Source organism: Rattus rattus, chromosome 8 (assembly GCF_011064425.1).
Source record: "Rattus rattus isolate New Zealand chromosome 8, Rrattus_CSIRO_v1, whole genome shotgun sequence".
Taxonomy (NCBI): Eukaryota; Metazoa; Chordata; class Mammalia; order Rodentia; family Muridae; genus Rattus; species Rattus rattus.
The window spans coordinates 87,637,503-87,665,430 of NC_046161.1; the positions used below are offsets into that span (position 1 = coordinate 87,637,503).

The following is a 27,928-nucleotide window of genomic DNA, read 5'->3' on the forward strand; positions in this document are numbered from 1 at the left end:
ATCTTAAAAATACTTGAAGTGGAGGCTGGAGAAACACCTCAGTGGTTAAGAGTACCTGCAGAGGACCCGGGTTCAGTTCTCAGTATCAACATGGTAGCACACAGCTGCCTACGATTCTCATCCCAGGGATTTGACATCTTCTGGCCTCCAAAGGCAAAGGCAAGCACATAGTATATACACACATGCTGGCCAACACTCAGATGCATAGAATAGGTCAAAACCTTTTAAAAGATGGTTAAGAGCACTTGTGCTCTTTCAGAAGACCAGGGTTCAAGTCCCAGCATCAACACAGTGGCTAACAACTCTAGTTAGGGGATTGGATGCTCTCTGCTGGCCTCTGCTGGTATTACACACATGCAGGCAAAACAACATGAATATACATATAATAAAAATAAATAATTTATTTTAAATGAAAATACTTTGGGGCTGGAGAGATGGCTCAGTGGTTAAGATTACTGACTGCTCTTCCAGAGATCCTGAGTTCAATTCCCAGCAACCACATGGTGGCTTGCAACCATCTGTAATGGGATCTGGCGCCCTCTTCTGGTGTGTCTGAAGATAGCTACAGTGTACTCATATACATAAAATAAATACATAATTATTTTTTAAAAAATTAAAATATTTTGGGGGAATGTGATATATTTTTAAAAATTCTGTGTTTAATAATCATACCAGTTGATGAATTTTCGATAAATAGAACTACCTGTCTCAGACCAGAAGCAGATAATTACCAGCACCCTTGTAGCACTCTGTCTAGTCCTGAGCCCTTTCTTCCCTGGGGAGACTGTACTGACTTAGGGACCGGTAAGATCTGTATCCTTCCCTCTTTTTACTGTTTTTGTTGGTTATAACCCTGATCCCTCTCATCCTTCCTTCTTTCTTCTCTCCTTCCCCTGTTCCCTTTTCTCTTCTTTCTTTCTTTCCTTCTTCCCCCTCCTCCTCTCCCTCCTTCTCACTTCTGCAGGGCTGGGAATAGCAGAGCTTTGCACATGCAAGGATAGTACTCTATGTCTTTATGTATATATAAAAATGTGTCATTTTATTCTTATTTCTATGTGAGTATGCATGTGTGAGTGTGTACTGTGTGTGTGCACTTACCCTCATGAGGCCAGAAGAGGGTGTTGTGTCTCTTGGAGTTGAAGTTACAGACAGTTCTGAGACATTTGATGTAAGTGCTGGGAATCAAATTTGGGTCCTTTGGAAGAACAGGAAGCGCTCTTCAGCCCCAATAATTTTTTTTTTTTTGAGACAACATTTCAAGCTTTCCTTGAATTCACTGTATAGCTGAGGAGGACCTTGAACTTCTGATCCTTCTCCCTTCCCCTCCTGAGTGCTGGGATTATAGGCTTGGACTTGTTTTGGTTTTGTGTTGTGCTGGGGATGGATATCAGAGCTTCATTCATGCGAGGCAAGTATTCTACTAACTGAGCCCTAGCCCACCCTTAGTGTTTCATTTTGAACTAATTTTATGCCATAGAAAGTAGAAAAGAAAGTTACAAAAGTAATGTAAAATATTTGTGATGGTCATTATTCCTTTTCCACTAGTGTTAGCAGGTTTGAGTGTATGCTGTGCATGTATGTTTTCATGTGTATGCATGCAGCAAGCCCAGTCATCCAGCTGTTGCATCACTCCTCTCCCCTGCCTGTGTTGGGGTTACAGATGTGTGCTTCTGTACATGGGCATCTCACCAGCCTCAGTGTTAACAGTTTTACATAGCTGTAGTAGAGTCATGAGCTACATAATGTTTCATAATGATAGGGGTCCTGTAAGGATATTATGGCGATGCAGTCTAGCACCTTATTCATATATTGGTAGAATACTAGTCATAAAAGAATATAGTGCATATAATAGTGTATAATGCATAGTACTTGATAGTGATAATAAGTCACGTTACTGGTTTATTTGGTGCATTATGCTTTTTCATCATCATCATTTAAGAGTATCTTTATCTACTTAATGAGAAAAAGTATGCTGCAGAACTGTATGCCTTGTTATGCTGCCCCCAGCCTCAGATTTTGGGTTGGTCACATATGTTGATTGGATCACATGTGCACGTTCATAGACTTGCATGTGCACATGGTATCACCATAGTGTCTAGTTTGTACCATCTAGGTTTGATTAGCTCTGTGATGATGCTTGTTTATCAGACTCCCCTAACATTTCAGTTCACAGAATAGTCTTTGTTTATCTATATATGACTGTGTAACCACCAAGAGTGTAATGGTTAGTCTTTTTTATTTAAAATTGAATATTTTATTTTTATTTGTGTATATGCATATGTCTTTGTGTTTGTATGTCCCGTGTGTGTGTAGGTGCTGAAGAGGGCAGAAGTGGGCACCAGATCTCCTGGAGCTGGAGGTACAGGTGGTTGTGAGCTAGCTAATGTGGGTGCTAGGAATCAAACCCAGGTCCTCTGCAAGAGCAGCAGGTGATCTTAATACTGAGCCATCTCTCCAGTTCCTCACTGACATTTTGAAAAGGAATTTGACATTATTGTTTGATACTAATCCTCCTGAGTACCTTGAGGGAGTTACTTGGTTTCTAGCGTTGTTGAGAGATCTTGTGTAGGGTTGGGGATTTAGCTCAGTGGTAGAGCAAAAGGCCCTGGGTTCAGTCCCAAGCTCCGGAAAAAAAAAGAAAAAAAAAAAGAAAGAAAAAAAAAAGAGAGAGAAAGGGAGAGATCTTGTGTAGTGTGGCATTCCTTTGTTTTCTCTCTGTCTGCTATTTGGTCCAAGGTTTACCCCCTGCTCAATGCCAGGGACTGAACTCAGGGCTCTTCCCATGCTATCCCAGGCCATCACTTTACTGTTGAGATATTAACCTAGTCCTCCATTTTTTTTTGTAACAAAATACATATAACATACATTTACTGTCTCAACTGTTTTTAAGAACACAGTTTAACCAGCTGCTGGTGGTGCGTGCCTTTAACCCCAGCACTCAGGAGGCAGAGGTAGGCAGATCTCTGAGTGGGAGGCCAGCCTGGTCTACAGAATTGAGTTCCAGGACGCCAGAGCCACACAGAAACTGTTTCAAAACAAACAAATAAGCAAACCCCTAGTTAGTGTTTTCAGGTTTGTTGGTTCTGTTGTGCCACCAACCACCACCTGTCTCCAGTAGGTCTTATCTTTCACATTGAAACTTTGTAGCATAATAGTTCCCATTTCTATTTTCCCCAAGGCCGGACAGTAACATTTTATTTAATGAGTCAGCTTCTCTAGTTACCTCATTATGTCATAAAATGCTTATCTTTCAGTGTCTGGGTCTTTTCACTTGTGATAATGTCCTTAGGCTTCATTAGTGTTATTATAGTATATATGAGAATTTCATTCCTTTTTAAAGCTTTCTTTTCCACTGTGATTATAAATTCGTCTTTCAATAGATACTTAGGTTTTTTCCTAGACCTTAACTATTGTGATTAGTGCTACTTTGGACGTGAATGTTCAAGTCCACGTTGAAGCAGGACATGGTTACATGTGTCTGCATATATGCACAAGGTCTGATCATTCTGTTGGGTGTGAGTTGGTATCTCACTGTGGTTTTGGTTTGTATTTTGTTAATGAACAGTGGTAGCGAGCAGTTTTTCATGTTCTTATTGGGCCTTTTTATATCGTGTATATTTTCTGTCTGAGTCCTTTGCATTTTACCATCCTCCCATGAGGTGGATTTGGCTGTGTTGCCTAGTCCCTGACTTATAGGCTCAAGAGGTCCTTTCACCTCAGCGTCCTATCAGTAGCTGAGACTGCAGGTATCCTTGCCCGTTTTGAAATTGGGCTTTCTTACTGGGGTATAGTTTTAAGAATCCTTTATGTATTCTGTGTATTAATCCTTTGTCAGATATATCTATGTATGTGAGTATGTATGTGTGTGTGCAGTGTGTGTATGTATTCATGTGTTCATGCCTGTACGTGCGTGAGTACATGCTTATAGAGGCTAGAAGTTGACATTTGGTGTCTTTTTCCTTACTTCTTTTACCTTACCTTTTGAGAGAAGGTCTCTCACGTAACCGGAAACAACAGTGTGGCTGGGCTGGCTGGGGAGCAAGCGTCAGGGACTCAGTGGTCACCATCTGTCCCGCTGTGCTGCTCACTCATTACAGGTAAATTACTGACCCGGCCATCTCGAACAAAATTATGTTTTTGTTGAATACAGTTTATCCTTTTGTTTGCCTGTTTTTTGTTTGTTTGTTTGTTTGGCTGGCTGGTTTTTTGTTTTTTAAGTATTTCTTAGGTAGCCCAGACTGCCCTTGACCTGACAGTTCTGTTTTAGCCTTCTGAGTACTGAAACTATACAAGTGTGCCACCATACCTAGCTCAGTTTAACTCTTGTTCCTATGGCCATACAAAACAGTTTGCTTATTATTTTACTGTTTCCTGTTTTGTTAATTTCTTTATTTCATGTTACAGTTTTTCCTCCACAGTTAAAAAACTTTGGTCATTTGTTGAGAATAGAGAGTGAGGTGGTAAAAGCTGGTCAGAACTCTGTCCATGAAAAGCTGTTAGGTCCAAGGCTTACCGCAGCATAGTTGAGCTACTGCAGTTCTTTCTTGTGTGTTAGTTTCTTGGAAGAGGACCATCCTATTCCTTTGTTTAATCGTCACTGTTCTTTCTAGAAGCTGATGGGAGTTGCAGTGTTGAGTAAGTTTTTTCTGCTCTGTGGTGAGATATGAAATAGCCTTGTGTTTACTGGTTTCTACATTTCTATCTAGTTTAATGACTTTTTCTTTGTTTTGCCTTCTGAGACAGGGTCTCAAGTAACCCAGGCTGGTAACCAGTCCTAACTCTCCTGCCACTACATCTCAGGTGCTAGAATTACAAGTTTGTGCCCTCATAGCTGTCTCTGTTTCTTTAATAATCTCTTGTTTCATGTCTTTTCTGTTTTAGAAGTATTTTGTCTGTTTTCCTTCTTGGTGTCTATATATCTGATTCAGGATTTTTTTTTCCCTATTTTCAAATCTTGTTTTTTCTTGGTTTTTGTTTAGAGACAGGGTCTCACACTATAGTTCAGGCTGGCCTAGAACTCCCAGCAGTCCTCCTGCTTGAACCTTCTGAGTGCTGGGATCATAGGACACTTTCTTCCCCCAGCCCCACAGTGCATGTTGGTCATATTTATCTCCTCTTCTCCCAGATCCTTCCAGATTCACCTCTGCTTCCCAATCCATTCATCTTTTCTGTCTTTTAAAAAACGCATGAGGTCCAGTTTGCGCTGCTTCAAAAGTGGGATGCGGGGCTTGCACTGGAGTGATCAGCCTGCCTAGGGTCATGCCCTTAAAGAAAACTAACTCCTTCTCCAAGAAGCTATCCATTGTCCATGTCTGCTCAGCTAAGGCGGGACTTTGTGCCCGCCTGTCCCTCTCCTTGATAGGATTTTGCCTGGCTTGAATTCTGTGAGAACCACTGTGACTTCATATGTGCAGTGGCCTGCTGTGTCTGGAAAGCAGTTTCCTTACATTCATCTCACCCTCCGGTTCTTACAGTCCTTTGTCAACCCCTCTTCCTCTGTGATCCATTAGCCTTGCAGAGAACAGTTCCTTGGAGAGAAAGCCTCTGTCTTAGAGGGAAGCTAATTAAGACAGGGTGTTCTAAAAGAAAGTAAAATATTCCATCTTGTAGGGAAGTGCATTAAGCTCAGAAAGTAAACAACCCAAAGGTTTCATGAAGCCACTGACACTGACCAGATTCAGCAAGTTCTTCCTCCCCCACTTATATAAGCAGTCAGGACTGCTGAGAGATACTCTCAGAGCGGCTGGGCTGCTTAGAAGACTCAGACCAGCCAGACTCCTGAAAGTGATATTCTCCAACCTGTCGAGCTGCTTGCAAGTTGCACAGTGAACTCCAGGTTTCCTGCTTTCATGAGCTGTGGTGAGCTCATGGTGATGTAGCTGTCTTGGAGTCATTTCTGTTTCCATAAGTAACCCCAATAAAACTCATTGATTCATCAAGTTGAAATTTGGTGGTATCCTCACTTTGGTTTGTTGTTAGTTCCTTATCTGGGGCAAGTAGGTGTTTGTTCACATTGCTCCAAGAATTGTGTCACATCACAGATGATATAGATGTTCCTTTTAGAGTTGAACCTCTCCTTATTCTCTTATTCTCTGTGCGTTGACCAGATGTGGGTCTCTATTGACTAGATGTGGGTCTCTATGTATTGATCAGACACAGGTCTCTATGTATTGACAGATGTGGGTCTCTGTTGACCAGATGTGGGTCTGTATGTATTGACAGATGTGGATCTCTACTAACCAGATGTGGGTCTCTATGTGTTGACCAGATGTGAATCTCTGTTTTAATTATTATCTGTTGAGAGAAACAGCTTCTCTAATGAGGGTTGAGAGATACACTAATCTATATGTATAGCAATAAGTCACTGAGTCATTAAATACTGTGTCCATTAAGCAGAACCTAAGGACCTATCTAGCCACAGATTTTTGGCTCTATAATGATGTCAAATAGGGGTTCTGTCTTGTAGGCCTTAAGTCTAGTCATTGACACCTGTATTGTAGCAGTGGGCATGTCTATCTTTCCAGGGCAGTACTTATGTAGTTTACTTGGGTTCACAGCTGGGGTAAGACTGGGTTTTGGGTGTAGGGGTTGTTTGTTTGTTGTTTGTTTTGGTAGCATATATAGCACCTTCTAGCATTATGAAATTTAGCCCATAGGGATGAAGCTTCCAAGGTAGTACCAGCTTCATTTTCTTTATGTTTTATGACTCAAGTATTTAGTGTTTACAGAAATAGGGTCTTACCATTAAGTTTTGGAGGGTAACTAAGATAAAGCAGTGAAAAATAAAATCAGTATATAAAAAGACATGGATACCGTATTTGTATAATTTCCCTACTCCTTCTCCTCACTCCAGTTTTTCCCACTCCAATTTCTCTCATGTTCCCCCCCCACTCTCAATTGATGGCCCCCTTTTGTCTAGTTTGTGTCTATGTATCTGTATGTATTTGCTAGTTAGGTTTCTGTTCCCATGATAAGTACCATGGCCAAACAAGCAACTTGGGAAGGACAGAGTTTATTTCAGGTTAAGTTGTAGTTCATTATGGAGGGCTGTCAGGGCAGGAGTTCAAGACAGGAACCTGGAGGCAGGAACTGAAGCAGAGGCTGTGGAGCGCTGCTTACTGCCTTGTTCCATTTGGTTTGATCACTTTGCCTTCTTATTCACCATAGGTCCAGTTGCCTAGAGATGCCACAGCTCACAGTGGGGTGGGCCCTGCCACATCAATCATCCATCAATCAAGAAAATGTCCCACAGGCTTGCCTACAGGCCAGTCTGATTGAAGCATTTTCTCAGTTGAGGTATTCTCTTCTCAGATGTCTCTAGCTTATCTCAAGTTGATTAAAGAAAAAAAAAACAAAAAACAAAAAAGGTCTACCCAACATAATGTGTGTGTGTATGAGTGAGTGAGTGTATGTGTGCATGCGTGCGTGCGTGCATGTGTGTGTGTGTGTGTGTGTGTGTGTGTGTGTGTGTGAATTAATATATAAATGCAACTTGCGGAGTCATTTAGTATTATTTTTTGTATGCTTTTAAGGGTGACCATTTGGTATTGGATAACCAAGTAGGGGCAGCTCATCCCTGTGAAGAAGGATTCTCTCTTTCTCAGCTGTCATTAATTTCCTGCAGCTGTCCTTAGGGGGTCTTGTGAGATTTTTCTCCATCCTCATTGTCCTGTCTGGTGGTATCATTATGTGAGTTTTGTTGAAGCAATCATAGTGTAGAGATTTCGTAAGAGCAGCTTCCCTATCATGTATAGAAGACAAGATCTCACACAGTTGACATCCTGTTCCTCTGGTTTTTACAATCCTGCCTCCTGTTCCCTGACCTTAGGTGTAGGAGTTGTGTTGTAGATGTATCCATTGAGTCCGGACCCCCATAGATAGTTGTTCTCTGCATTTCGACCAGGTGTATATTTCTATTTGTGACTCCTGTAAAACGAAGCTTCTTTGATACGGGATCAGAGGTGCTCTTTTCTGTGGGTTAGTGCTCAGATGAGGATAAATAATAATGCAGTTAGAAATTATATTTGTTTGGGAACGTGGCAGGAGTAGGTTCTTTGGGTTCCATGTTCCTTACCAACTACGGGGAGTTGGCCAGGTGTATAGGACTAGGCACATAGCACCTCCTATCAAGTGGACCGTTGGTTAGCGCCAAAGATGTGAGTAAGTACCACTGTTGAACCTTTGGGGATATTTGACCATACTGGTCATTATAATGGTTCATAAGCATCACAATTTTACTTTAAGACAGGGTTTTATATATCCCAGAATGGCCTTAATTCTATAGCCAGAGATAACCTTGAACTTCTGAACTTCCTGCTCCTATCTCCTAAGTATCAAGATTATAGGTATGTGCTACCACATCTGACTTAACAGTGGGGGGGAATGAACGCAGCATTTTGTATATGTCAGATAAATATTCTACTATCAGAGCTACATACTTGGCTTTGATGTGATCCTCAGGCCCCTTAAAAATGCAAAAGCATACTAATTTATCTTATTTATTTGTGTGTTTGTTAAAGAAGCCTGAGCAAACCAGGCAAGTGGCACTTAGTGGGGCAGAGGTGGGTGTATTTCTTTGAGTTCTAGGCAGCAAGTTTTAGGACAGCCAGGGCTACATAAGAGACCCTGGCTTGAAAAGAAAGAACAGGAGAAACCTCAGGCAAATATGTAAGGAACAGGAAGACCAGGATGATGAATGTTTCTGCAGAGAAGTAATGGGGTGGGTGGGAAACAGGGAAGTCAAGAAGGTGCTGGCAAATGGCATTTCACTGTCCGGTTTGGTTTGTATTGTTTATTTGTTTTATATCATTTGACTTCTCTCTTTTGCCTTGATAGTACAGTAACAAATAAAGAGTTACATGTACACATTTTCTGTCTCCATTTGTTTTTCTCTTGAGACAGGGTTTCACTGTGTAGCTCAGGCTGGCTTTGAACTTGTGAGTCTCCAAGATTAGTTTCCAAAGTTCTGAGGTTACAGGCCTGTGCCACCATACCTGATTTTTATTGCATGTGTGTTTGTGTGTAATGTGTATGCATGTGAGTGTGTATGATGTATGTTTGGATGTGATGTGTGTAGAGGTCAGAGAATGGCCTCTGGTGTCTGTCCTCCATTACTTTGTTTGACATCAGATTTCTTTGTTTTTTCACTGCTTTGTAAAGCAGACCATCTGGCTGGAGTGCTGCTGTGATCCTCTTATCTCTGCCTCCCATCTCACTGAAGAACCACTAAGATTATAAACATGTGCTATGTGCGTGGCTTTACATTGGTTCTAGGGATTTGAACTCAGATCTTCACTGAGCTATCAACTCTAACCCTTTTTATTTTAAAATGTGGCAATAGACTCAAGTAGTTGTTGCACACTACTACAGAGAGGTTCCACATACCCATCGCTCATCTTCCCTCTGGTGATAACAAATATGATTTACTACAGTAGATTATCAAATCCAGGAAATTGAATTTGATATAATATGATTAGCTGTACTATGAATTTTACAGGTTTTCCATGTACTTATGCTTTATGATTTTATATATAACTTTATGGTATATCGTTACATGCAGATTTGTATAGCTATAACTATGCCCTAGCTACAAAACTGTCACTACAAAAAGAGCTAGTGCTATTGATAGATTGTATGTTAAATGAGGGAAAAAATGTAGTAGGATATCATTTAAAAATGCTAAAAGTGAGTTCTCTGCACCCAAATCCCGTGGGGAAAAGAGCAGACCACCCAGGAGTGTAGACATCCCGAGGCCACAGGACAAACTGCCACCTCTGCACACCTCGGCCCACATCCCTGGTCTAAGGGGAAACTACACAGTGCCTCTGGACACAGATATAGGATCAGACAGCCACTGGTACCTGCAGTTCTGGTCTGCGCCCAGGACCGAACTGAACCGGCCAAACAGCTCCCTGCACCTAAATCCCATGGGGGAGAGAGCTGGAACATCAGAAGTGTGGATACTTGAGAAGTCAGAGAATACCTTCTTCCCACAGTCCAGACCCAAGAGGGAATTGCATAGTGCCAACTGTGCCCGCAGGGTGTAAGGACCTACATGAGCAATCAGGGGCAGGACCCTTTGATTCCTGCCCGTGCTTAGAGCTGGAAGACAGTCTCAAGAAGTGCCGACACACCTGAAATCAGAGCACCTGTACTCAGGAAAGGCTGAAAGAAAACAGGAAAACAGTTCTATAGGAGTGCTGACACAGAGGCCTACAGCAGGGTCAGGTCACTCTCAGAAACAGCAAGACAAGGAAACACCAGAAACAGCCCAATGGCTAAAGGCAAGCAGAGGAAACTAAGCAACAGAAACCAAGACTACTTGGCATCATCAGAGCCTAGTACTCCCACCAAAGAAAGTACCGGAAATCCAAACGCATGAGAAAAGCAAGATTTAGATTTAAAGTCACATTTTTTGATAATGATGGAGGACTTTAAGAAAGACATAAAGAACTCCCTTAGAGAAATGCAGGAAAATACAAGTAAACAAGTAGAAGCCCTTCGAGAGGAAACACAAAAATCCTTGAAAGCATTACAGGAAAACACAACCAAACAGGTGAAGGAATTGAAAATGGAAATAGAAACAATGAAGAACGCACAAAGGGAGACAACCCCTGACTATAGAAAAGCAAAGGAAGAGACAAGGAGCCGTAGATACAAGCATCACCAACAGAATACAAGAGATAGAAGAGAGAATCTCAGGGGCAGAAGATTCCATAGAAAACATTGACACAACTGTCAAAGATAATGTAAAACACAAAAAGCTCCTAGCCCAAAACATACAGGAAATCTAGGACACAATGAGAAGATCAAACCTAAGGCTAATAGGTATAGAAGAAAGTGAAGATGCCCATCTTAAAGGGCCAGTAAATATATTCAGCAAAATTATAGAAGAAAACTTCCCTAACCTAAAGAAAGAGATGCCCATAAACATACAGGAAACCTACAGAACTCCAAATAGATTGGACCAGAAGAGAAGTTCCTCCCGTCACATAATAGTTAAAACACCAAATGCACAAAACAAAGAAAGAATATTAAAAGCAGTAAGGGGAAAAGGTCAAGTGACATATAAAAGCAGACTTGCACCAGAGACACCAGAATTACATCAGACTTCTCACCAGAGACTATGAAAGCCAGAAGATCCTGGACAGATGTCATACAGACCCTAAGAGAACACAAATGCCAGCCGAAGTTACTGTATCCAGCAAAACTTTCAATCAACATAGATGAAGGAACCAAGATATTCCATGGCAAAACCAAATTTACACAATATCTTTCTACAAATCCAGACCTACAAAGGATAATAGATGGAAAACTCCAACACAAGGAGAGAAACTACACCATACAGAAAGCAAGAATATAATTTCCTTGCAATGAAACCAAAAGAGAGACAAACAAACATAATTTCACCTCTAACAACGAAAATAGCAGGAAGCGACAATCACTATTCCTTAATATCTCTCAACATCAACAGACTCAATTCCCCAATAAAAAGACATAGACTAACAGATGGGATACATAAAGAGGACTCAGCATTTTGCTGCATGTGGGAAAACACACCTCAGAGACAAAGACAGACACTACCTCAGAGTAAATGGCTGAAAAACAACTTTCCAAGCAAATGGCCTGAAGAAACAAGTTGGATATCAAATAAAATTGACTTTCAACCAAAAGTCATTAAGAAAGATAAGGAAGAACACTTCATATTCATCAAAGGAAAAATCCACCAAGATGAACTCTCAATCCTAAATATCTGTGCTCCAAATGCAAGGACACCTACATTCATAAAAGAAACCTTACTGAAGCTCAAAGCACACATTGCACCTCACACCATAATAGTAGGAGATTTCAATACCCCACTCTCATCAATGGACAGATCATGGAAACAGAAATTAAATAGAGACGTAGAGAAACGAACAGAAGTTATGAACCAAATGGATTTAACAGATATTTATAGAACAATCCATCCTGAAACAAAAGGATATACCTTCTTCTCAGCACCTCATGGAACCTTCTCCAAAATTGACCATATAATCGGTCACAAAACAGGCCTCAATGGATACAGGAAGATAGAAATAATCCCATGCATCCTATCAGATCACCACACACTAAGACTGGTCTTCAATAACAACAATAATGACAGAAAGTCCACGTATACATGGAAGTTGAACAATGCTCTACTCAACGATAACCTGGTCAAGGAAGAAATAAAGAGAGAAATTAAAGACTTCTTAGAATTTAATGAATATGAAGAAACAACATTCCCAAATTTATGGGACACAAGGAAAGCTGTGCTAAGAGGAAAACTCATAGCTCTGAGTGCCTGCAGAAAGAAACAGGAGAGAGCATATGTCACCAGCTTGACAGCATACCTAAAAGCTCTAGAACAAAAAGAAATAAATAAACCCAAGAGGAGTAGAAGGCAGGAAATAATCAAACTCAGAGCTGAAATCAACCAAGTAGAAACGAAAAGGACTATACAAAGAATCAACAAAACCAGGAGCTGGTTCTTTGAGAAAATCAACAAGATAGATTAAACCTTAGCCAGACTAACCAGAGGTCACAGAGAGTGTATCCAAATTAACAAAATCAGAAATGAAAAGGAAGACATAACAACAGAATCTGAAGAAATTAAAAAATCATCAGATCCTATTACAAAAGCCTATATTCAATAAAACTGGAAAATCTGGATGAAATGGACACTTTTCTAGACAGATAACAGGTACCAAAGTTTAATCAGGAACAAATAAACCATCTAAATAACCCCATAACTCCTAAAGAAATAGAAGCAGTTATTAAAAGTCTCCCAACCAAAAAGAGCCCAGGTACAGATGGATTCGGTGCAAAATTCTATCAGACCTTCATAGAAGACCTCATACCAATACTATTCAAACTATTCCACAAAATTGAAACAGACAGAGCACTACCAAATTCCTTCTATGAAGCCACAATTACTCTTAAACCAAAACCACACAAAGACCCAACAAAGAAAGAGAACTTCAGACCAATTTCCCTTATGAATATTGACACAAAAATACTCAATATAATTCTTGCAAACCGAATCCAAGAACACATCAAAATGATCATCCATCATGATCAAGTAGGCTTCATCCCAGGGATACAGGGATGGTTTAATATACAAAAATCCATCAATATAATCCACTATATAAACAAACTCAAAGATAATGTTCATTTCATTAGATGCTGAGAAAGCATTTGACCAAATTCAACACCTCTTCATGATAAAAGTCCTAGAAAAATCAGGAATTCAAGGCCCCTATCTAAACATAGTAAAAGCAATATACAGCAAACCAGTAGCTAACATCAAACTAAATGGAGAGAAACTTGAAGCAATCCCACTAAAATCAGGGACTAGACAAGACTGCCCACTCTTTCCCTACTTATTCAAAATAGTACTCGAAGTCCTAGCCAGAGCAATCAGACAGCAAAAGGAGGTCAAAGGGATACAAATTGAAAGGGAAGAAGTCAAGATATCACTATTTGATAGTGTACTTAAGTGACCCCAAAAGTTCCACCAGAGAACTACTTAACCTAATAAACAACTTCAGCAAAATGTCGGGGTATAAAATTAACTCAAACAAATCAGTAGCCTTCCTCTACTCAAAGGATAAACAGGCTGAGAAAGAAATTAAGGAAATGACACCCTTCACAATAGTCCCAAATAATATAAAATATCTTGGTGTGACTTTAACGAAGCAAGTCAAAGACCTGTATGACAAGAACTTCAAGTCTCTGAGGAAAGAAATTGAGGAAGATCTCAGAAGATGAAAAGGTCTTCCATGCTCATGGATTGGCAGGATTAATATAGTAAAGATGGCCATTTTGCCAAAAGCAATCTACAGATTCAATGTAATCCCCATCAAAATTCCTACTCAATTCTTTATAGACATAGAAAGAACAATTTTCAACTTCATTTGGAATAACAAAAAACACAGGATAGCGAAAACTATCCTCAACAGTAAAAGAACTTCTGGGGGAATCACCATCCCTGACTTCAAGTAGTATTACAGAGCAATAGTCATAAAAACTGTATGGTATTGGTACAGAGACAGGCAGATAGACTATTGGAATAGAATTGAAGAACCCACACACCTATAGTCACTTGATCTTTGACAAAGGAGCTAAAACCATCCAATGGAAGAAAGCATTTTCAACAAATGGTGTTGGTTCAACCGGAGGTCAGCATGTAGAAGAATGCAAATCAATCCATTCTTATCACCATTTACAAAGCTTAAGTCCAAGTGGATCAAAGACCTCCACATCAAACCAGATACACTCAAACTAATAGAAGAAAGTGGGAAAGAGTCTCAAACACATGGGCACTGGGGAAATTTTCCTGAACAAAACACCAATGGCTCATGCTCTAAGATCAAGAATTGACAAATGGGACCTCATAAAACTGCAAAGCTTTTTTTTTTTTTTTTTTTGATTCTTTTTTTCGGAGCTGGGGACCGAACCCAGGGCCTTGCGCTTCCTAGGCAAGCGCTCTACCACTGAGCTAAATCCCCAACCCCAACTGCAAAGCTTTTGTAAAGCAAAAGACACTGTCATTAGGATAAAATGGCAACCAACAGATTGGGAAAAGATCTTTACCAATCCTATATCTGATAGAGGACTAATATCCAAAATATACAAAGAACTCAAGAAGGTAGACTCCAGAGAGCCAAATAACCCTATTAAAAAATTGGGTACAGAGCTAAACAAAACATTCTCAGCCGAGGATTATCGAATGGCCAAAAAGCACCTAAAGAAATGTTCAACATCCTTAGTCATCAGGGAAATGCAAATCAAAACAACCTCGAGATTCCATCTTACACCAGTCAGAATGGCTAAGATAAAAAACTCAGGTGACAGCAGATGCTGGTGAAGATGTGGAGAAAGAGGAACACTCCTCCATTGTTGGTGTGATTGCAAACTGGTACAACCATTCTGGAAATCAGTCTGGAGGTTCCTCAGAAAATTGGACATTGAACTACCTGAGGACCCAGCTATACCTCTCTTGGGCATATACCGAAAGGATGCTCCAACATATAACAAAGACACGTGCTCCACTATGTTCATAGCAGCCCTATTTATAATAGCCAGAAGCTGGAAAGAACCCAGATGCCCTTCAGCAGAGGAATGGATTAAAAAAATGTGGTACATCTACACAGTGGAGTACTACTCAGCTATCAAAAACAATGATTTCATGAAATTCATAGGCAAATGGAATGAACTAGAAAATATCGTCCTGAGTGGGGTTACTCAATCACAGAAAAACACACTTGGTATGCACTCATTGATAAGTAGATAGTAGCCCAAATGCTCGAATTACCCAAGATTATGTAATCCACAGACCACAGGAAGCCCAAGAAGGATGACCAAAATGCAGATGCTCCCACTGCTTCTTAAAAGGGGGGAAATATCCATAGGAGGGGATATGGAAGCAAAATTTAGAGCAGCGACTCAAGGAATGGCCATTCAGAGCCTGACCCACATGTGGCCCATATATATACAGCCACCAAAACTAGATAAGATTGATGAAGCTAGAAAACGCATGCTGAAAGGGACCAGATATAGATCTCTCCTGAGAGACACATCCAGAGCATGTCCAATACAGAGGTCAATGCTAGCAGCAAACCACTGAACTGAGAATAGGACCCCCTTGGGGGGAATTAGAGGAAGTCTTGAAAGACTTGAAGGAGCTTGCAACCCCATAAAAACAACAATGCCAACCAACCAGAGCTTCCAGGGATTAAACCACTACTGAAAGACTATACATGGACTGACCCAGGGCTCCAACTGCATATGTAGCAGAGAATAGCCTTGTTTGAGCACCAGGGGAAGGGGAAGCCCTTGGTTCTGCCAAGGTTGGTCCCCAAGTGCAGAGGAATATGGGGGGTGGGCAATAAGGGTATATTGGGGCAATACCCATATGGGGGATGGGAAGGGGAGGGAATGGGGACTTATGGACAGGAAACCAGGAAGGAATAACCTTTGGAATGTAAGTAAAGAAATATATCTAATAAAAAAGATAAAGGAAAAAGCAAAAGCAAAAAACAAATGCTAAAAGTAATAAAGATGCATATATTCATACGTATTTCTCTCTATATACATATATATACACATACATAACACAAATATGCATATATAAAGATTTATATATATGAGTGCTCTATCTGCATGTATACTTGCATACTTGAAGAGGGCATCAGTATGGATGGTTGTGAGTCACCATGTAGTTGTTGGGAATCAAACTCAGGACCTCTTGAAGAGCAGACAGTGAATGCTCTTAACTACCAGGCCATCTCCCCAGCCTTTTATATTTTTAATTTATTTCATTTTATGTGCATAAGGGTATGCATACATGTATGTATGGCACATGCATGCCTGCTGCCGGAAGATGGACGCCAGAAGATGGCAACAGATTCCTAGGAGCTGGAGTTACAAATGTCTGACCTGCCCTGTGGCTCCTAGGAGTTGAACCCATGTCCTCTGCAAGAGCAGGCAATGTTTTAAACTGCTGAATCATCTTTACAGTGTGGATAGATACATAGGTAGATTTAGATATTTATGAACAGACTTTTCAGGTACCAATAACTTAGTCATTTTTTCAGAATATATACAATCCAAAACATAAATATATTTTAGTAAGTTTTTGTTTATTCTACTCATCTAGTGGTGAGAATTGTAGATGAGGTAAGGGGACAACGTTTGTAGGAAGTTTACTTTGTGTATGTGTGTGTGTGTGTGGTGTTGTGTGTGTGTGTGTGTGTGTGTGTGTGTGTGGTGTTTGGATTTATTGGTTAAATATGAGCATGTATAAGCTCTTTAATTTATTTTTGAAAGTGAATGTGTTATGGAAATTTCTTTTTTGAAATAGGGTCTTACTATGTCTCCCTGTCTGGCTTGAAACACTCTATGTAGCCTAGGGAGTCTTCTAATTGTGGCTGAATCTCATGAGTGCTAGGTTTGTACCACCAACCCACCTTCTCTTTTTCTTTTAAACAGACTCTTGATATATGCAGTCTAGGCTTTTCTCAAATTTGAGGTCATCTGATCTCAGTCTCTTGAGCCATGGCTCACAATTTTCCTAATGCTGTGATTTTTTAATACAATTCCTCCAGTTTTGGTAACCCCCAACTATAAAATAATTCTCATTGCTACTTCAGAGCTGTAAATTTTGCTACTGTTATGAGTCATAATGTTAATATCTGCTATGCCAGAAATCTAATATATGACCCACAAGCTGAGAACCACTGCTGTCAAGTGTTAGAATTATACTTAGGAATGTATACTCGTTCTGTGACTCATCTTGAGTCACATTGGCAATGAAAGTATTACTTGCTTATATACCTTTTTATATATAATCATGTTCTGTATGTGCGTTTTCCTAAGCTTTTATCATTAGGTAAGAATATTGATACTCTGTTAAAATCACATGTATTGGAATGAAGATGCCATTAAGGATTTAGCAACATACCCAGTTTTCCAGAGACCGAGAGAGGATTTTACTTTAGGGAATTTATATGGTGAAGTGTAAGGGTGTTCAGTGCTCTTATGTGAAGTGGATAGTTAATAGTTGCTTTGTCTAACATACAGGAAGCACTTGGTTCCATCTCTAGCACTGATAGCACAAGTCTGTAATCCTAGCATTTGGGAATTGAACGTAGGAGGATCAGGAGTTTAAGCTTGGTTTAAACCTTGGTTATATAATCAGCCTAGGTTCTGTATGGCACTGTCTTTGTTTGCTTGCTTTTTAAAAGAAAATCAGGAGGCAAAAACAAATAAGAAAGTAGCGGAGTATAGTGATACGACTGTAATCTTAGCCCTTGGGAGACAGAGGCAGGAGGAAGTTGGGGACAGTAAGATTGGAGGGTTTCATGCCAGCCTGTGTTGTATAGCAATATCCTGGCTCCAAATAAAATAACAGAAACCCAAATATAATTGATATGGCTATGTTTGAGGGAATTATAATGCAGGACTGGCAATATAGCTTAGTAGGTAGAGGCACTGACAGTCAAGCCTGATGACCTGAGCTGATTCCTGGGACTCATAAACCAGAAGGAAAAACCTGTCTCCTGAAGGCAGTGTTCTGACCTCCACATAAGGGCTGTGTCCGTGCATCCTGTCTGCCCTCCAGCATACACTAAATAAGTACATACACAAATGTAGTAAAATTTTAAATAGTTAGGATGCAGATAAGTTTTAGACTTTTGGAAACCTGGATTTCTGGTTCAGATATTATAGCTGTTTATCTAAAACCTTTGTTCTGCTTCCACTAATCTGAAAAGGGACATCGTTCCGTTATGACCAGGTTTCTAACCTGTCTCCCTGCACCTACCCCCTTTGTTTTAAGAATATACTTCCTTGAACTTTCTCTATTTTCTTCCTCTGATATTCCCCCTGTACTGGTACCCTTGGCTGTAGTGTACCCTTTTCTCTCAGCCAGCATTTGCTGGGATTTTGTTTTCTTAGTGCATATCTGTGTTTTGTTATTTTGATGCTTTGTTCAAACTCAAATTTAAGTCTTCTACAAAACCACCATGTTCTCTTTATCTTTTATGTGTACTTTAGCAGTTGTATTAATTGTCACTAAGTGGTTGATTGTGAAGTTCACTTGTAAATGGGTGTTTTCATAGTTAAAATGTAAGCACCATGAAGGCATAGACAATGTCACTGTTTCCCATGGCACCTTTAATGTTTGCCATTTAATGCTCATCTTTGCTATTCAGTGTTTGATACGTACCTGATGATCAGGAGTAATTTGTTTAATAAATACATGAATTAGTAAAGCTAAAATAACATTTTGCATCATTTCAGTGCACACATGTGGTATTACTATTTGTTTATAATATTATAATATTATCCAGGTTTGTCATTGTAGGATTTGTGTAAAAGTTTATATAAATCTGGATTTTTTAAAAAAATAAATTAAAACATAAGAAATGAACATAGAAATAATTCAGTCTCTTTTTTAGCAGTGTACAGGCTGGATGTGGTAGTGCACATCTTTAGTCCCAGTAGTTGGGAGGCAGAGGCAGGAGGATCTCTGTGAGTTCCAGGACAGCCAGGGCTGTGTAGAGATATCTCCCCCCCCCCTTCAAGAGGAAAGGCATGGTGTTAAGCAGAGTGTCACTCAGCAAGAGAATGTTATCCTAGCATATGTGAGCCCTCAACCTTAAGACAGGGTTAGTACTTACTTTTATTACATTAGCTTTATGTGCATGTGAACTTGTGTGCATTTGTGTGCTCATGTTTATGGGTGTGTGTGTGTGTGTGTGTGTGTGTGTGTGTGTATGTGAGTGTGTGTGTGGACAAGTGTGCTGAGGACAGAGGACAGCTTGTTGGAATTGTTTCTCTGCTTGCACTATATGCATTTTGTGGCTTGAACTCAGGTTGTCTGGCTTGGCAGTGAACACCTTTACACAATGAGCCATCTTGAAGCTATGTTACATTTACTTATTTGATGTTTATATGTGTGCATCTGCTATGGTATATGGATGGGAATTAGAGGACAGGTTTGGGAAGTTGGTTTTTCTCCTACCAACTCAGGTCGTAGGCCTGTTGAACCATCTTGACTGACCAAAAATTAAAAAGTTTAAAAATCTGTTTGTCCCTTTATCATATTGTAGTCACAGAGTACAGTACCATTTAGAAGAATGTCATGTATGCTGCTTTCATTTAAGAATTTATCTGGGGCTGGAGAGATGGCTCAGTGGTTAAGAGCACTGACTGTTCTTCCAAAGGTCCTGAGTTCAAATCCCAGTAACCACATGGTGGCTTACAACCATCTGTAATGAGATCAGATGCCCTCTCTGGTGTGTCTGAAGACAGCTATAGTGTGTGTGTATGTATGTATGTATGTATGTATATATATAATTATATATGTTAATATATAATAAATAAATCTTTAAAAAAAGAATTTATCTGTATCAGGCTTATCTGTATCTGAAACCAATGTAATATCAGCAAGGTTACGTTCTCATTCAGAGAGAGGAAGCAAAGCCAGTCTCCTGGTGCCACAGGAGAATATTTCTGTCCCTATCTTTCTACTAACCCAAGAAGACATGTTCTTTCAGACCTTGATTAGATAGTTTAATGCATGCATGCATAGCAATGGTAATGAGTTTTGTCTTGGGACACCAACAAACTCCTTTTTTGAACATACAGGTGATCTATAAGCAAGATCAAGTGAAAATAATTAAAGGGGGGATCTGAGTTTTAGAGATAAGGTACTATGCTTGCGGTCACAGAGGTAATTACAGGCATAAAGGATTGTCTTGTTTTTCACTTATTCAGATTATTTTTATCACTATGGACTTATTTTTTTATTTTTACTTTTTTTCCTCCATCTTTATTAAATTGGGTATTTCTTATTTACATTACAATTGTTATTACCTTTCCTGGTTTCCAGGTAAACATCCTCCTCACCCTGCCCTCCCCCACTATGGACTTTTACACATAGATTTATAGTTTAGGTTGTAATCCAGGATTGATGTTTTTGTGGCTTAAATTATCCCATTTTGGGACACTTTTTATCTTATATGTGTGTGGTTCAGGGACTGAAACACTGGGCTTTGTACATGCAAGTATGCTAGTATGCTACTCCCACTGAGCTTCGTCCTTAGCTCTGTGACTTTTTTGTCTGTCCGCCTATATATATATATATATATATATATATATATATATATATATATATATATATATATGTCTGTCCATCTGTCCATCTGTCCACCCACCTGCCCATCCATTTGTCTAATGTGTATGGCTGTTTTGCCTCTGTATGTTTATACTTCTGCCCACAGAGGCCAGAAGAGGACACTAGATCCCCTGCAACTAGAATTACAGACTGCTATGAGCTACTACGTGGGTGCTGGGGATTGAACCCAGATCCTTTGGAAGGGAAGCCAGTGCTTTTAACTCTAAAAGTTAAAAGTGTTTAGCTCCACAACCTTGTCTTTAAAAAATGAATTTTTATGTCTTATTCTACATTAAGAGTAAAATTAAGCTGACTGTAGTGCTTTTGCAAATAATCCTAGCACTTATAGCATTTAATAGGGATAGACAAGTTTGAGATCAGCACAAGCTACAAAATGAATTCTAGACAGTCCAGAAGGAAGAAATTGAAATTCTTTCTCAAACAGTGAAGTTAAATGTTCTCTACTACAAATATATTTTACATTATAACTTTTCAAAATTACTAAAACACAAGGGGCTGGAGAGATGGCTCAGACTTTAAGAGCACTGGCTGCTCTTCCAGAGGTTCTGAGTTCAATTCCCAGCAACCACATGGTTGCTCATAACCATCTATAATGAGATCTGGTGCTCTTTTCTGGCATGTGGGCATGCATACAGGCAGAACACTATACATAATACATACATTTTAAAAAGTTACCAAATATAAGTATGTTGTTCTAAAGTCTTTTTGCTTATTGTGATGAGACTATGATACTCAGAATTCTGCTTGTAGTCTACTAACATTTCAGATGTGCATGTGCTAAATGTTTGTCTTCATTTTCCACTGCTAAGTTGTGTTGAATTGACTTTTCATGTATTTAAAAATACTGATATATATTGAACTCCTACTGTATGTGTGTATACATATTTATATGTGTGTATATATATGCATATATATGTGTATGCATATATATTTATATACACACATATGTGAACTAAATGAGAAGGATTCCCACCCTCATAGAATTTACACTTTAGTTGGCAGAGATAGACCAGTCTGGTAATCACAATAAATATATTATGGCAACTCAGGGTATGCTATGAAAAGAGAAAGCAGCTAACAGTAAGTAGAAGCCTCTGACCTAGTCTGGGAGGAGGAAAAGGAATTATTTTCCTTGAGGAGGGACATTTGAGAAGAGATCTGAAAAGGAATTTACCAGATAAAACTCTCAGACAGAATAACAGCCTGTACAGAGTCCCTGAGACAAGGGGAATAAGTTATATGAAGAATAGTAGAATGGCTAGGAAAGTAATAAAGAGGTAACCTGATATGTGAAGGAGCTCAGTGCCAAGGTTGATGACTTGAGTTTGATCCCATATGGTAGAAGGTAAGAGCCAGTTAGTTCCTTTAACATGTGTGATGTGGCACATGTGTACCTACACACACACACACACACACACACACACACACACACACACACACACAGAAAGACACACACACACAGAGAGAGAGAGAGAGAGAGAGAGAGAGAGAGAGAGAGAGAGAGAGAGAGAGAGAGAGAAGGTAGTGAAATTGGATCAATAAGGTATATGGGCAGTGGTTCAGGAAGAACCTAGGATGTGATCTATACTCCCAGTATTACACTCCCAGTATGCCTTTGCTATTTATTCATTAATTCATCTGTTTATGTCTGTATTTTTGTGGTGCTGGGTATTCATTCAATCCAGAGTCTCCCACATGCTAAGCAAGTGCTCTACCACCGAATTTTACATCTAGTGCTTATTTCAGATACTTTAAACTTTTAATCATGAAAATGAATTTAAAATTAGTAATGCACGTGTTCACTTTGATGAACTTTAATTCCATAGCTTCTTTTACTGGCACTATTAGAATTCTGTCTCATAGCTGATAAAAGGAGCCTACAAATTATGATTGAAGTGCTTTTTCCTGTATTTTGGTTAGTATATTACCTTGGGTTTTATGCTGGAGCCTCTAACTTGTGACTGGAATGTAAAAGGGCTTGCATGTTGAGACCATCTGTGGGAGCTGCATTGTCTGAAAGTTGACAAGAGATCATGGCAGATGGTGAGGTCAAAAGATTGACTTTTTGAGCTTGGCATAATGTGCTCATGAAGCTGGAAGAAGAACTTATGTTTTAACTAACAGACGACTTGGAAACAGGAAGGACTGTGCAGTTGCGAGTTTGGATAAACATCATGCATCAGCACACATGGCTGGTTTATATCTGAGGCTTACCAGTAATGCCAAAGATAGCAACTTCTGAAAATATTCGGTGTCCATTGTCTTCTTGACATTTTGGAAAGTTCGAAGTCACATATGAAAAATTTTCAGGTAATTTTAATATTGGTCAATATGAAAGGAAAGCACAATTTTTTAAAAGCATTTAAGATACTTAACCTTTTTAATTGTTGAAAACATTTCTTCTTCTTTTTTTTTTTGGAGACAGTTTCTCTGTGTAGCCTTGGCTGTTCTGGAACTTGCTCTGTAGACCAGGCTGGCCTGGAACTCAGAGATCTGCCTGCCTTTGCCTTTCAAGAGTTAGGATTAAAGACACGTGCCACCACTGCCCAGCTTTCTTCTGTTTTAAAATTGCTCTTTGTGTTGTATTTTTATTTCTCCTTTATATAAGTTATTCATTATCTACTTTGGAAGAAGAAACATTAACTTTTCATGGGAAATGAGAACTGATTTCCCTCTTGCCTGCCGTTGCTTGCTCAGACTGTGTTAGGTAGTGTTTTATTAACTTTATATGTATCGTCTTATTTAATATAGCGTGAATGCCTTTAATGCTTGGCAGAAATGGAGGCGCAGAAATATTATGGTAAAGTTTTCAATAGACATTGGGCTCCTTCGGCTTTGTTAACATCTGTCATTCAGGCAACGTTTAGAGCTTTTGGTCTGTGCCGAGCCTGTGCCGAGAAGATGCAGAGAATCCTAAACAGGACTGCACTCGGCTCTGTTGGGTCCATTGGTGTGGGCAAACAGCGTTTTATTGGGTGCCTCCGAAATAGTTAGACTCTGTTAACTTCCTGATTTTTAAACTATCCTTCACTCCGTGTGATACTGTGAATGTAACCCAGGCTTCTGGTAAGTGCTCTAATTATTGAACTCATCTCCAGCCTTTTGTCAGTTTCTTTTTATTTGCTTGAATACCACAGTGCTATTCAGTAGCCTAGTTTTTAGGAAATATGATACAGTATTGAATACTGAGCACAAAATGAAGCAGATGCATAGAGACAAGCAGCTGTAGTCATTACAGCCATGCTCTGGGCTCAGCGAGGGGGAGAAAAAGGGATCCTTGTAGCCAGATTTGCGAGCTCACTTCATTAGTATCTGCTTATGTCTTGTTGGCCCGTATTAAGTCATACGTTATATGGACAGACCATCTGTGAGGAAGGAGAAGAGAGTGTTTTAGTGAACACATTGCCACCGCCAACTTTTTAAGCAAGAGAACAATAATAGGGAGGAATATTTGCTTAGAATCTATACTTAGAAAGCTCATAAAACTTAATGAGTTAAAATCATGTCTTCTATGGGAAAGACTTAATTTTCTGTCATAAATATATTTTAGTAGGTTATAAAGTGATCTAATTTTTTGTTTTCTATTTTTGTATATGTTTGTGATGTTAATTATCTTTTAAATATTTTAAACTATTTTATTCTTTGAGAATTTCATATATGTATATAATTTATTTTTAGCATTCAGGTGCTCTTTTCTGTTTTATGAATTTCTCTTATATCCCACTGAGTCCAGTTCATGCTGGCTATATGTGCATGGGTGTGGGGAAATTGAAAAAGACATTTGTCAGTGTGTGAGATGTGTGTGGGGAGGTGGACATGGCGCAGTGTGCATATGAAGGTCAGAGTACACCTGTGTGGAGTCAGTCCCTCCTCTTCCCTTCTTTAGGCCCCAGGGCTGTTCAGTAATACCAACCCTTTCTCATCCATGTCTCTGGTCACTTGTGTTTTGAGACAGGATCTCATGTAGCTCTGGCTGCTCTGGAACATGCTGTCATCCAAGACCCGCATTTAATTATTGATTTTCCTATCTCTACGTTCTCAGGTGTATTTTTTTTTTTTCATTTTGAGTGCCTTTCTTTTAACCCCAGTGCTTTAAAGTCTATATTAAAACTTAATAAACTTCACTTTTGTTTTAAGATAATCTAATATTTGTTTATTTAATTATTTTTAAGGCACAGTTTCACTGTATGGCTTAGGCTGGTCTGGATCTCACTATGCTACTCCTGGCCTAGGATGGCCTCACACTTGTGATTTCTCTTGCCTCAGCTCCTGAGTTATGCTGTTATAGGCATGAGCTGCTACTGCTGCTGCAGTGATTTTTAAAGGAAAAATAATGAGATTCTCTCTTCAAAAAGCAAATAGACACACAAAAACAAGGAAAGCTACAGAAGTAGGGCAAAGAAATGCTGAACGCTTTTGCCCGGACTTACCGATTATAACATTTTATACACGCTTTATTATTTCCTCTGTCTCATTTGAAAGTTCTTGTTACTGTGCCCCTCACCTCCTAAAGTGTCTTAGGTTTCTCTTTCTCCCTAAGATAAAAGATGTTTGACATAAGGGAAGATCCTACAGTTTATGGACTAATACTCAGAAACAGCAATGAAATTTGGACCTGGTTGCTTGTACCTGTAATCCTAGCATTTAGAAGGCTGAGGCAAGAGGGCTCTCGACGGGCCAGGGCTTAGAAGTAACACCCTATCATTAAAAAATAGAAAAAAAGAGGAAATAAAACACACATATTCTGGAGTGGAGACTTTTCCAGTTACCCCAATTTTGAATTGAGCTTTACTTTTTTCTTTTTTTTTTTTTTTTTTTTGACACTAATGGTGTTGAGGAATTTAAGCCATTATTTTGAAGAATATATTTCACTGTGTATTTATCTGATATTTTTCATGGTTAGGTTTTGCATGTTGGACAGTAGTATCTCAGAAATGTTATTATATCCATCTCAATACATTTGAGACTCCTGATGACTTACTTGCCTGATTGCTGCTGGCCATTTAGTAACTTTGATCACTAATGTGTGCCAGTTTCTTTACTAGAAATTTTGTGTTAAGTAGCTATTTTATAAGTAGCTATTTCTTTTTTTTTCTTAAAGATTTTATTTATTTTATATATGAAAGTACACTGTAGCTATCTTCAGACACACCAGAAAAGGACATCAGATCCCATTACAGATGGTTGTGAGCCACCATGTGGTTGCTGGGAATTGAACTCAGGACCTTTGGAAGAGCAGTCAGTGCTCTTAACACTGAGCTAACTCTGCAGCTCCAAGTAGCTATTTCAATATTATGTCGATATTTTGTTGCACATTTCTAGTAACTAGTGTTAACCTTTGTGGTTGATTCTTCCCTTAATTGGCTTATAATGATGGTTATGGTAGAGTTTCACCAACTGTAGACTTCATTATGCTTCTAGTTGGCATCCTGTTGATGCTTTCTAATTTCCTCCATTATCTCTTAATTGTTTTTTATGGTTGGGTTTATAATCTATTACTATCATTAAGATATTTTGGTGTTTGGTTGCCTCAGTGTGCAGTTCTAGGCCCTTTAGGCTGGTGTTTGTGTACTTTTGACATGTCTGTCAGTGTTTGAACACTTAGTGCTTTCTCCATGAAGCCCTGAGGTTTCTTTCAGTGCATTATCTAAAGCAACATACTGTATAACTCTGCTGTGTCCCTTGAGAGCAGAGCTGACTTGTCAAATTATTTAACTGCTTTAAACCCCAGTTTTTATTTGGAATGGAGATAAAATGATACATATTTTCATGGTGCTGTTCTAGGGATTAATTTAGACAATTCACTTGCAAGTTACATGTTTCAGTAAATGTGACATAAGTATTGCCTATTATTACATTACTATTCCCTCTTTTTCCCTTTAACAGGATATTTTAAAGAACTGTTGAAGACGAAGGTTTTTATTTTTGTACGTTTTTTTAATGGCTTTACACAATATTAAATAGAATACACTTTGACATGACGACAAAAAATGTAAGTATTTGTAATTTTTAAAAATAACTTTTCAAAGTGAGCCTATCCTGTTTTGCTATACTGATTTTTTTTTTTCAGTATTCTGGTTAACAAAATTCAAAACATTGCCTGGATTTATAATTGTTTCTGATTGTGTAGTGTTGAGATAAACTTAATACTATTGAATACAGTGTTTCCATGGCCATTATGGGATTCTTGTAGATTGGTGCCAAGCTGTTCATTTTCAACAGCTGCAAGTTGCTATCTCTAGAAAGTTTCCAACTTGGCTCCTTTTCTGGGGACTGTTACAAATTTGTTTAGGTTGCTAGAGAGTTACTTGGCCTTATTGAGCACATCTCTGTTTTCTTTGGCTTATTTTTTTTTCCCTTTTGTGTTTGCTCAGGGAAATGTGTATGCTCTGATGTTGTTTGGTAGCAGGTTGCTACATTCTCTGAGGTGTTCCCTGAAGGCGATCTAAACTTTAGATCTGTTAGAAAAGTTAAATACCCCCCTCTTGAATTGTTAATTCTTTTTGATTGTTATCTCTATTGTAAATGTGAAGGAATGTCTTAGGAATTCACAAGTAGGAATTTAGTGCCCCCTAGAAAGATCTGGGCCCAAAATCTGGGGTCTGTCAGGAATTGGAACAGTACTTGTTTTCATAGTTTACTTTTCTGGATGTTATCTAACTGCTTCACTTCTCCCTCCTCCCCACTAAAGATCATTTTAGGTTCATAGCTAGCCTCTCCCCATCTCGTATCTGCATGTTAAGGGACTACTCTATTCAGAAAGAGGTATGCAGGAGGGAAAAAAGCAGTCTAACATTCTTTTGTTGTCACCTCTAGTTGCAGACTCTTTGGGAAAGCATTTCTCTTATGAGGATAGAGAGCATTTGTGTTTGTGTGTGCATGTGTATGTGCCATCCCCTTTGCCTTTTATATCTTATACTTATGATCAGGCATAGTGAAAAGCCTACCATCCCCTTTGCCTTTTATATCTTATATCATACTTATGATCAGGAATGTGAAAAGCCTACCATCCCCTTTGCCTTTTATATCTTATATCATACTTATGATCAGGCATAGTGAAAAGCCTATTCAAAAATGTTAAGGAGCCAGGTCTGGAAGTATATGGCTGTAGTCCCAACTACTCAGGAGGCTGAGGCAGGAGGATGAATTTGAGGATAGACTAGGCAATATAGCAAGATTCTGTCTCAAAACAAACAAACAAACAAA

The 27,928-nt window shown here is 39.1% G+C and overlaps 1 protein-coding gene across 6 annotated transcripts in view; it reads left to right on the forward strand.

The window, feature by feature from the left end:
* The window catches only part of Tfdp2 (transcription factor Dp-2), a 133,936-nt gene that overhangs the window by 8,026 nt on the left and 97,982 nt on the right, over positions 1–27,928 (forward strand). For 5 of the 6 annotated variants that reach the window (XM_032909989.1, XM_032909994.1, XM_032909992.1 and 2 more), the window contains exons 3-4: positions 7,168–7,296; positions 26,609–26,714. In XM_032909989.1, the coding sequence (XP_032765880.1) occupies positions 26,700–26,714 (15 nt within the window). In that variant the 5' untranslated portion in view covers positions 7,168–7,296; positions 26,609–26,699. Of the gene's footprint in view, positions 1–3,965; positions 4,098–7,167; positions 7,297–26,608; positions 26,715–27,928 lie in introns of those variants that run through there. The other variant, XM_032909990.1, reaches the window with a different exon arrangement.